Below are 12,487 nucleotides of genomic sequence, written 5' to 3'. Positions count from 1 at the left end.
CTACCAAGGCATCCTGCAAATTTCAAGCAAAGTGGTATATCTAAAATAAAAGCTTGATCCCACCTTAAACCTTTTTTTCCATCATTTCCCATGGCCATTAAAATAAAGTCACATAATCCATAAGCACAATGGTGTAACACTTGGTTCTAGAAATGAGCAGATGTGAAATGAATCTAACCCTGCCACTCACTAGCTGTCTGACCTTGGAAATGTTACTTAAGCCTCAATTTCCTTATCTACATAGGGAATGATAATACTATTTGCTTCATAGGGTCACCGTAAGCATTGATGACAAAAGGCATTAAACTGCATAGGATGATATGTGGCCCATGCTGAACATGGAATAAACATCACCATGCCTTTATTAATACGATCTGGCCTACTCTTACACCTCCCTATCTTGCGCTTTTCCTCTTAACAGCTCCCACCCCCAAACACATACCTCTTCCCTCATGTTATGCTCACCTATTTGTGTTTGGCACCTTACTTTGCAAATACTTTGATAATGTATTTCCCTCATAAACCAGGTCATGAACTCCATATAGACAGATGTTTTATTAATCTTTGTAAACCTAGCACTTAGCATGGTTTCTTGCACACAATTTCTCAACAAATGCTGTTGGAGTGAATTTAAAACACATTACTGAGGCGCCTGGGTGGCCCAGTCAGTTACGTAATGTCTGACTTAGGTTCTGGTCATGATCTCAAGGTTCATGGGTTCGAGCCCCATGTCAGGCTCTGCGCTGACAGCTCAGAGCCTGTAGCCTGTAGCCTGTTTTGGATTCTGTGTCTCCATCTCTCTCTGCCCCTCCCCTGCTCGCACTCTCTCTCTCTCTCTCAAAAATAAACACTAAAAAAACTGAACAAAAAAAAAACCACATTACTAATTTTACTATTCATATTACAGGAAGTTTCCAGTCCTTTCACCATTGTCACCTAGAGCCATCTTTTGCTGCCTATTTAACATTGGTTGTTGTTTTTTTTATAGTTTACACATTTATCAGTTAAACCCTAAATTTATGTTCACGAGGGGGCTGTATTCCAATGGGGATGACTTACCACAATAAAAAGAGTCATTTATTCACACAATTAGTTTCTCTTATTTGAATATGGAGAACCATTTAAATTAATTATTACAGATTAAACATCTCTATGAAACCTGAGGTTTTAAACAAATACCTACTCCTGGACAACCAGATCTAGATATCTTTTTTTAAAAAAATTTTTTCATAAAGTTTATTCATTTCTTTTGAGAGAAAGAATGCACGTGCACACACACAAGTGGGGGAAGGGCAGAGAGACTAAGAGGGAGAAAGGAGAGAGGGAGGGAGGAGGGAGAGGAAGGAAGGAGAGGGAGGAGAGGGAGGAGAGGGAGGGAGAAGGGAGAAGGGAGAAGGGAGAAGGGAGAAGGGAGAAGGGAGAAGGGAGAAGGGAGAAGGGAGAAGGGAGAAGGGAGAAGGGAGAAGGGAGAAGGGAGAAGGGAGAAGGGAGAAGGGAGAAGGGAGAAGGGAGAAGGGAGAAGGGAGAAGGGAGAGGGAGAGAGAACGAACTCCAAGCAGGCTCCATGCTATCAGCACAGAGCCCCACTTGGGGCTTGAACTCACAAACCACGAGATCATGACCTGTGCCGAAGTTGGATACTTAACCGACTGAGCCACCCAGTTGTCCCCTAGATTATTTCTGAAATGTCCCTAAACAGTTATAAAAAACCACAAAACCACATATACTTCTGAAATTTTATATGGAAAGAAAATCTCTAAATTTTATCATCCTTAACTTCTTAATGCTTACTGATAGATACTAAGATCTTAAAATTTCAACTGTGAATTGATTTGTGGTTTATTATAGTCTAAAACAACTGCTACACACTTAACATAAAAGCTAAAATGATCCATTTTTCTTTCTTTATTAAAGTTACTGAAAGTGATTTAATTGTTGCTTGGTTTTATAATAGTAATGACCTAAAATTGGTAATAGAGATAGAACAGAGCCTTACAGTATTGATCTATATAGATATAGCCTTTTTAAATCTCTGGTGAACCAGTTATTGAGTTTAAAACAAATGTTAAGAAAACTATCACTGGGGCGCCTAGGTGGCTCAGTGGTTTGAGCACCCGACTTTGGCTCAGGTCTTGATCTCAGTTCATGGGTTGGAGTCCCACATCAGGCTCTGTGCTGATGGCTCAGAGCCTGGACCCTGCTTCAGATTCTGTGTCTCCCTCTCTCTCTGCCCCTCCCCAACTTGTGCTCTCTGTCTCTCAGAAAAAAAAAAAAAAAGAAAGAAAGAAAAAATTATAAGCAAAGTGTTTTGATAATGACACTGCAGAACTGCTGAGGTTTTCAAAGTTAATATAACTAAATCTTCTTTTATGTCAGACACTAGAAACATTTTTCATAATTCCTTAATACACAAAGTAAAATTAAAAAGTTGAATCATATACTATAAAGTTTTGCATTTAAATTAGACAGGATTCAATATCACAGAAAACTAAAAACAATTTGTGTGAAATGAATTTAGGTATTTATACTCAGTTTATTAATAATGCTCATTGATATTTGATTTATATTAACTTTCAGGTTTCCCACAAAAATTCTCTCAATTCCTTGTGACTGTTTATTTTCATCAACATAATCACACAAAGCATTGCCCAAAGCTTCAAAATCACATATTAAGTATTGTGATATCCCCATGGATATAACTTCAGATGTAATCCTCAGGGACTATAACTGAAATGCACAAGGAAGCAAAAGGCACTGGAAAGATAAGAGACTTGATAGTGCTATAAAGTCAGAAAGTCATTAAAAGATCTGAAAACACAAATGTCAGAAATGAGATTCCTGACGCAATTCTTCCTCTTGTCATAAGATCACAATCTTCTGGTTCCATTCTGTAATGACACTTTGATATCCTGCTAAACTACCTGCTTTTAGCACTATAACAGCTAAACAGGTAATTTCGATAACCTATGGCTATCCTTAAGTAATGAAATTCTAGAAAAATTAAGTAACAGCACCTTTATGCTCTCTTTGTTAAAGCAAAAATTATGATTGAACAAAACTTTCCATTGCCAAGAATTAAGATACGCATTTTTTTTTGTTTTCAAAGGCTCAAAAATTTTTGAACCATTAAGCATTATTGTCCATTTCACAAGGATATGTGCAGTATCAAATCCACTTTGATGTTCCAGTTCAACACAGTTAGTACAAAAAACCTGTACATTCAAAACACTGGCTTTTCACCGACAGTGTTTAGTTTCAGATATACATCTACACTTACCCTTTAGGAGTCGTTTTAATTTTGCACAATCCACATTGATATACTGTAACAATTCTATATCATGAACATCAACATTGTCTTCTGAACAAACAGTCAATTCCTGTAACCTGAAAAGTAAAAACCAAAAATAATTTATCTTAAGGAAAGTCTAAAATTCTGAACTGAACAGATTCTTCTCACCCCAATGATAAATTTGTAAGAGAAAATATACATACAAAAATAAGACAACAAATAGTTATTATTTTTTTTAAATGTTTAGTTATTTTTGAGAGAGAGAGAGAGACAGAGCATGAGCAGGGACAGGGCAGAGAGAGAGGGAGACAGAACTGGAAGCAGGCGAGGCTCTAAGCTGTCAGCACAGAACCCGATGCGGGGTTCAAACCCACAACCTATGAGATCATGACCTGAGCTGAAGTCAGACATCAACCAACTGAGCCACCCAGGCACCCCAACATTAAATATTTCTTATAAAATTTAAAGGTACATAATTAATTCAAGGGATATGATGAAAGAAACCATAGGCTTCACTGTGTATATACCAAACCAAATCACCACATTGTATACCTTAAATACATATAATTTTTATTTTTAAAAAAATCATAGCATGTGGATAACTGGTGAAGCAAAGATGCCTAGGTATTTGAAATACTATTCTCTGTGTTAGGTGTATTTTTGAAATTTTTCTTTAACAAAAATTTTTTAATTCAAATTTTAAATTATAAAATAAATTTTATTAACTTCTGATCACATCAGCTAAACTTCAGAAACATGGGCACTATCAACAATAGCGAAATATGTAGAGCCCAAATGTCCATCGATGGATGAACGGATAAAGAAGATGTGGTGTGTGTGTGTATATACATATACATATATATATATATGTGTGTGTGTGTGTGTGTATATATATGTGTATATATATATATGTATACACACACACACATATATATATATACACATACATACATACAACAGAGTATTACTCAGCAATCATAATGAAATCTTGCCATTCACAACTACGTGGATGGAACTAGAGGGTATTACGCTAAGTGAAATTTGTCAGAGAAAGACAAATATCATATGACTTCACTCATATGAGGACTTTAAGAGACAGAACAGATGAACATAAGAGAAGGGAAACAAAAATAACATAAAAACTGGGAGGGGGAAAAAACAGAAGAGACTCATAAATACGGAGAACATATAGAGGGTTACTGGAGGGGGGTGTGGGAGGGGGGATGGGCTAAATGGGGAAGGGGCATTAAGGAATCTACTCCTGAAATCATTGTTGCACTATATGCTAACTACCTTGGATATAAATTTTAAAAAAATAAATTAAAATTTTAAAAAAGAAACATGAATGATATTTTATCTACATTTATAAGATACATTTACTTTGTATTGAAAAAATGAGTAAGCCTTTAGTCCTTGCAATTTTCACAATCTGTGTGTGTATTTATGTGATTATTTGATTAATGTCCTTCCTTCACGAACTTATTCCTATAAAGGCAAGAATCTTTCTAAACCCCCAAAATTTCCCTTAAATATGAAGTTATCACAAATGTAGAAAAATTTAACACTCAACAAATATAGATATTTTTAAACTGATAAAAAAATTCACATAAGTCTTAATAAAAATTTCTCCTCCATTTTTCACTAACAACCATAGAAGTCAGCTTTTCAAAAGCTGACATTGTCAATCTATTGAATTGTGCTCCCTAATGAGGCATATTCATTATTTCAATTAATAGATATCAAAATGTAAGCAGATAAATGGAATTACTAATGTTTGTAACTGCAGGGAGATGGTGAAAAAGCACAAATACTACAAAATCTTATTTATAGTATTAACTGGGATTGTAACCATTTTAATGCAATCTTAAACTGGCATTACTCACCATACTAAACCTTCAGTTGCTAAATATAAAATCAATCGATTCCTTCCTTCGCAAATTCCTCTTCCACTCACTTTAGTCTGCGGATGTATAGCTAACATTAAAACTATTCCAAGCACTTACACTAACGCTCTTCATATCATCAGGGTGAGAAAAGCTTAGCAGTTCACACTGGGAATAAGAGGGTCCTCAATACTGATTTACATGCTAAAAATTCCATGGCTGCTGCAAAGAGTCTAGGAAATATGGAATAGGATTCCTTAGGAAACACAAATTAATAAATCAGCAACACCAACTTTTGAAAAGCTGACTCTTGTGGTTATTTGTGAAAAATGGAAGAAAAGTTTAATTCTTTATACAGCCCAGTATTTCCATAGGAAAGGGGTGTTTTCTGAAGCTTAATTGTCATTTCTGAAACACAGAAATCAAAGGGTAGTTTGAGCAAAAGAAGCGAAATGGAAAACTTACCATTAAAGCATCCAGAAAGACCAGATAAACTGAATAACAACAAAAAGATATTTAAAGTATATAGAAATAAAAGAGGGACACCTGGGTATCTCAGTCAGATAAGCATCCAACTTTGGCTCAGGTCATGACCTCACAGTTCTGGAGTTCAAGCTGACAGCTTGGAGTCTGGAGCCTGCTTCAGATTCGGTGTCTCCCTTGCTCTTTGCCCCTCCCCCACTCATGTTCTCGTTCTCTCTCTCTCTCTCTCTTTCTCTCTCTCTCAAAAGCAAGTAAATTTTAAAAATTTAAAATAGGGGCCCCTGGTGGCTCAGTTAGTTAAGCGTCCAATTTCGGCTCAGGTCATTAACCCAGGGTTCATGGGTTCCAGCCTCGTATCGAGCTCTATGTTGACAACTCAGAGCCTGGAGCCTGCTTCAGATTCTGTCTCCCTCTCTCTGCCCTTCTCCCACTCATGCTGTCTCTCTCTCTCTCTCTCTCTCTCTCAAAAATAAACATAAAAATTAAAAAATATATATAAATTAAATATATAGAAATTAATGAAAACAACCCCCCCCCCCCCCCCGCCCCAACCACCACCCATCCACCCAGGTCCAGAAATGAAGAGGAAAATGAAAACCAGAGATGATTTTGAAGACATGGTCTTATCTTGCAACAAAGGAAGCACAAAGGTGGGTAGGCTTTTTCCTCTCCTTACCCTAGGGGTTTTGGTCTAACATCTACATGGGACTGAATACAAAATCTTATACCTTAATAGTGCAGGGAGTAGAACTGGGGTCCTGGAAAAAACAAAAGACTAGCAAGAACTATGCACTTCCTTAAAAGAAGGTTGCACAGAGAGAGTCAAAGAATGAAGGAAGGGTGGAAGGGGAAAAAAAAAAAAAAAAATCTACCAGCACAAGATGTCTATCTGCTCTGGCTAAGTTTTGGGTAGGGGAAAAAGTCACCCAGGGCTGTTACCTGATAAGGGTTTGAGGTCCACATTTATACTATCAATACAATCCAGGGATGAGAAATTAACCAAAAAAATAAGTCCAGAGCTGGGTACTTGGCAAAAACAAATGTAAATGCAAAAACCATCACTAGGACACTCCCACAGCTCCAGGCTGCAAGAGATCCCCAAAGAAAATAGAGATGTGCACTAAAGATGACTTTGCAATCCAAGTTCACAAAAGAGAGAGGAAACAATTCACTGTGAATGAGAGTCGGCACATACAAGCATTATGAGATCAATCTTAAGAGAATATAAAATAAGTATGTTTTAAGTTATTATAGTCATATAAGAAATTTAAAATTATTAAGAAGAATAAGAAACCATAAAAAAAAAAAAGATTTGTAAAAGAATCAAATAGAACTTTATTTATTTATTTATTTATTTATTTATTTATTTATTTTTTAATGTTTATTTTTGAGACAGAGAGAGACAGAGCATGAACGGGGGAGGGTCAGAGAGAGAGGGAGACACAGAATCTGAAACAGGCTCCAGGCTCTGAGCCGTCAGAACAGAGCCCGACGCGGGGCTCAAACTCACGGACCGTGAGATCATGACCTGAGCCGAAGTCGGACGCCCAACCGACTGAGCCACCCAGGCGCCCCAAATAGAACTTTTAAAATCACTGAGTCTTGAGGTGCCTAGGTGGTTCAGTCAGTTAAGCATCTGACTGCAGCTCAGGTCATGATCTCACAGTTCGTGAGTTTGAGCCCCACATCAGACTCTCTGCTATGAGCACAGTGCCCGCTTTGTATCCTCTGTCCCCACCCCCCACCCACTCCTTCCCCACTCATTCTCTCTCTCTCTAAATAAATAAACTTTAAAAAAAATCACTGAGTCTTCTGCTTCTGGTGGTTTGTCAAATCAGATATTCCACAGGACCCTCCCACTACAAAACAATTAGATCTATTACGAGTGTGCAACAATTCTGTGGAGAAAGCAGCTGATCTTCTACATCAAAGAGTATTATGAGCCACAGAACATGTATATACTTCAGCAGACTAATAAACTTAAGATCTGTAGTCCATATTCCCCTAAAAAAAATCAAAGGACAGAAATATCAAAAGCTAGGGGCACCTGGGTAGCTCAGTTGGTTAAGGGTCCAGACTCAATTTCAGCTCAGGTCATGATCTAAAGCCCTGCATCACGCTCTGCACTGACAGTGAGGAGCCTGCTGGGGATTCTCTCTCTCCTTCTCTCTCTGCCTCTCCTCTCCTCCACTCTTTCACACTCTCTCAAAACAAATAAACAAACATTAAAAAAAAGAAAAAAGAAATATCAAAAGCTAATGTTAAGCCTAAAAGAGAAACATCTGTGGACAGGCAGAATAGTCAAACAAATGTTCATGATATTGGTCCATTTAATTTATATGACATATAAACTCAATCTTCAGAAAGAAACTGCCATTCTAGTCACTTGCGTATTTTAAGCCACCTAATGCTATGACAGCAATGTCATAAGATATCTGTATCTAAATTAAACCATCAGAATGGTCTTTTAGGTGAGTGGTCTTCTAACAAGATCATCTCCTATGTCTGGCACAAGCTAAATTAAACAGCAAACGCAGTCGTCTGAAACATGTATTTCACAGATCCCATTTCTGAGCAGTCTGCCCCCTGAAAGCTAAAGAAACTGGCTTATTTTGGAGACATTTAACTTCTCTTCTGGAAACTGTGAACTAGGTTTGGAAAATACACAAAAGCATATTTACATGTGTTACATATTTACATGTGCTAATGCTGCAAAATCCTATAAAATGAAACCTTTGGGTGACTAGAAAATTTCTCAACTTTTTAAAAGGTGGCATATTTGCTGTGCTTTATAAAGCAACTCATACTTGGATATGCTAAAAACATTTTATTCTTTTGATAATTTTCTACCTTCAATGTAAGATTATTTCAAATAATAAGCTGGTACAGTCATCATTTAAACAAAGAAGGGGTTTTGTTTTTTGTCTTTTACAATTTCACACCACCTATCCCCTAGGCGTCAGTTACCTTGCTACTTCATCTAGTTTAATATTACTCAGAATATAAAATGTTACCACTCAAAAAATTTCATGAAGACAATTTTCTATTGAATAAACATTACCTAATATTATCAATCTTATTACACCACACCATTGAACAAAATTTTAATTTTCTTTGCACCAGTTCTGAAGAGGGACTGAAGAATATTATGGCCTAGCATCATGACTATAAAAATGTTGTATTTCTTAAAAAGATGGCAAGATTTTGAAGTTAGCCAAGTCCTCAAAACACTACAGCACAAATTTTCTAATTATGATGTATGTTCTCATTCACACCTGTTGGAAAACAACGGAACAATGACCAAAGCTGACTAATGGAAGCCTGCTGTTCACACAACACAGACAAGTCAAAAGATAAAAGATGTACCAGTAAACAAAGAATAAACAAACATAATTAAGGACCCATTTGACTGTACTTGTATACGACAGGCAAATCATTGGTAAGAAAGCAAGTTCCAGAATTACCTGCTACCATCAGTTATAATTCTAGTCCATAGAGCACCATCTATACACCAATTTCTTCCCATCTATAGCATATCACATAGTGATTTTTATCAGTAAAAGCTTAAATAATATTTATCATATAAACTTGAAGCACAACAGTAAAAATATGGTTAAAATGGAAGTTTAGAGTAGCAGTCTAATATAACGAACCTAATAGACTCTGACCAGTCTGACTTAAAAATTTTGGGTCCTCCATGGTTTGACATACCGCCTTGATAAATTTTTTGGGTATTAGTTGCTTATCTGTAAACTGGGGGAAGTATCACCTACATTTCACAGATACTATGAGAATAAAACAGCACATTTGCTGTAAATACTAAAAAAAAAAAAAAAAAAAAAAAAAAAAAAAAAAAGGAGCTTTTACAATTCATACACTTAGAACACAGTCCACTTTCTGGAGAAGTCTACTTTGCAAATTACTTACTTCCTTGTGCTTCCATATTGCTAGGTTTTGTTTTCATTTGGTAACTTAGAATCTTGTGATAAAGAACAGAGCTGGGAGGTCACTGGAATTCTGACTACTCTTATCAGTTATTCTATCTGATTAGCTAATTCCATTTAAAGGAACAAAATGTTAGAAAGGCCAACCAAAACCTCATACCTAGTGTTAAAAACAAAAACCTAATTATGGGTGATGTATCATCCTAAAATTTGGACTTTCAACCCCCTAACAGTACTCACAATTGTACACATCAATATCACAATGTTGCACAATAAAACTTTCAAAGAAATCAATGCATAAAATTTATACAAAAGCCCAAGTCAAATTCATTTCTGTCAACTTTTTGTTTTTACGCAGACAAAAGAAAACTTCTAAAAGTTTATTACTTGCAACAGTCCTATGTAGATTTACACACTAACCTGGTAGAGATGCGACTAAACACTGCGTTGAAGTTGTTGCAGCTGAGAGAAAATAAAACCCCAGATGCAGAATTCCGAAGTTCAGCTGCATGCTGGTTTCCTTCACGACAGGTGTGAAGAAAATGGCAGATTTCTGGCAGCAACTGTTTGACCAGCATCGTTTCATCTAATCGCATTGTGTCCTTTGGTTGCTAAAATAGAAATAATCACATAATTCTATAACTTTCTTAAATTTACATGTAAAGATTCTCTGCTATGAAAATTTTCAAGCATACATTAGACTTGAAATACAATAGTGGACAATGATATATTCATACCGTGGTTCAATACAATAATAACATTCATCACCTAGATTCAACAATTGTTAATATTTCATCGTGTTTGCTGTATCCACCTATAGTTAGTCTAATAAAGAGAATGGTTCCATCTTTGACCTCTGAGTCACAATAAAGGCTCCCATCCATCCTCCCCAGCATCATCCCCCACACCACCACCACCACTAGTCCTGTTTGTTCCCTGTTCACCAATTCCCTACATAATAAGCCTTCCCACTCCTGGGAATCCCAAGTTTATTTTGAGTTCTAAAAAAACTTTATTCATATTCATTTTTGAGTGCATTGTGTCATCTGTCTCAAATCCAAATACATTCCTGGATGGGCAATCACACCTGCCTTTTAGAGGACTGCCTAAAACACATAGATATGTACTTATTACAAATAATTTTATTTTGGTTGAGCCATTTCAAAGTAAGTTACAAACATTTTAACACTTCGTCCATAGGTACCTTAGCATCTCTCAAAAATAAGGACATTCTCCAATATAACTTCAATACAATCACATCAAAGAACAAAAATACAAAAACAAAAATAAAAAACAATTCCCCTTGTATCAGCTAATACCCAATCTATATTCAAATTTCCCCAACTGCCCCCAAAATGTCTTTCATAGCTTCTTTTTAATTTAGTCAGGACCCAAAAAAGGTTCAGATGATTGCAGCATGATTCCTTTACTCTCTTTATTCTAAAACAATCTCTCCCCACCACACATTCCTTATACTTCATTTTTACTTTCCATAACATTGATTTAAGAAAATGGGCCTTAGAAAATGTTCCATATTGTTGATTCGATTATTTCTTAGTAGTGTGCCTTGTCTTTCTAGTTACTGTATTTTCTGTAGCTGGGACCTAAATCTAATAGTCTGATTAGATTCAGATTAAACAGTCAGGTAATTCAGTAAAGTACATATTGTATCAAATCAGGGGCACATAATGCCAGGTGGTCCCAATATTAATGACACACCAAGCTTGATAATTTTGGTGTTAACACCAAGATCTCTACTTTATAAAGGAAATGTCTATAATTAGCAAAATAACCAATAGAGAAGCTATCCTGCAGATATACTGTTCCGTATCGCCTAACAGCTAATATTCATGTAAGAATGACAATTTTGATACACCAAGCATGATGACCAAGAGCAAAATTTTGGACAACTGTGTGCTATGCTTGATTCTGTAATTGTAATCCAAGTGTTTTCAGATGTAAACACACTGAAAAATATGGACAGCAAATAAAGAGACATCATAAAACCCTGCAAAATTCAAGTGGCGACGCCTATATCTTATAGGCCAATCAAACAAGAGAAATGTTGAAACTCCAATTAATAAACAAGTAATAATTACAGAAGTATGCAATCTTTTGAATAATGGTCATACGTGTAGGAACAAAGATTCCTCAAATTCTACAAAATTTTACTCATATGATTTTCATAAATATTTGATCATTTTCATTCAGTTATTTCAACTACTTATATGATAAACATGCACTTGTAGGCTGTTCTTAAACTACCTCAACTTACTTCAATCTAAAAATGAAAATCAACAGACAACTATAAAATTATTGAAGGCAATTCCGAAAAACGCAACTGTTCAATGATATGAATAGCATTGTTTTTTAATTGTAAATTCAATGAAAAAAATTTATACATTTTCAATAGAACAAAGTAACATATATTTTATGTATTATATAAGTTATACCATGCCCATTTATTAGAGTTTCAGTTAGGCGATCTCCAAAGAGTATCAATTAAACAAGAGCCAATAACAGCAGTAATCATTCTCCAAAATACATTGACCATTACCTCTCAGTTATAAAGGTTAACAGAGAAGAGCTATGGGACCTCCATTCAAACACGGATATGGCTCATATACTGGTATTTACAATCAAAAAGCAACAAGACAAATACAGAGAACTGATTCAGGGTAAGTTTAAACTGTCCATCTTCACAATTACATCATCCTATTTAACAGTGCTTCTGCTCTTTCACTCCATTTTACAAATGAACCACAGCACATCACAAATTAATAGAAAGCACCAAGCTAAAAACAGAACTAGCGTACCCTCAATGTAAGTAGAAAACTTATTAACACTGTCTGACAATTTTGGAATACGGTCAAGGGTCAACAAAAGTT

The 12,487-nt window shown here is 35.8% G+C and overlaps 1 protein-coding gene across 9 annotated transcripts in view; it reads right to left on the bottom strand.

The window, feature by feature from the left end:
* The window catches only part of NF1 (neurofibromin 1), a 247,498-nt gene that overhangs the window by 178,308 nt on the left and 56,703 nt on the right, over positions 1 to 12,487 (bottom strand). For all 9 annotated transcript variants that reach the window (XM_060646729.3, XM_060646737.3, XM_060646735.3 and 6 more), the window contains exons 4-5: positions 10,020 to 10,210; positions 3,278 to 3,384 (exon numbers count right to left, since the gene is read on the bottom strand). In XM_060646729.3, the coding sequence (XP_060502712.1) occupies positions 3,278 to 3,384; positions 10,020 to 10,210 (298 nt within the window). The remainder of the gene's footprint in view (positions 1 to 3,277; positions 3,385 to 10,019; positions 10,211 to 12,487) is intronic.

This window comes from Panthera onca, chromosome E1 (genome assembly GCF_046562875.1).
Source record: "Panthera onca isolate mPanOnc1 chromosome E1, mPanOnc1 haplotype 2, whole genome shotgun sequence".
NCBI classification, from domain to species: Eukaryota; Metazoa; Chordata; class Mammalia; order Carnivora; family Felidae; genus Panthera; species Panthera onca.
Note: the sequence above shows the minus strand (reverse complement) of the source record. Positions and strands in the feature narration are given on the sequence as shown.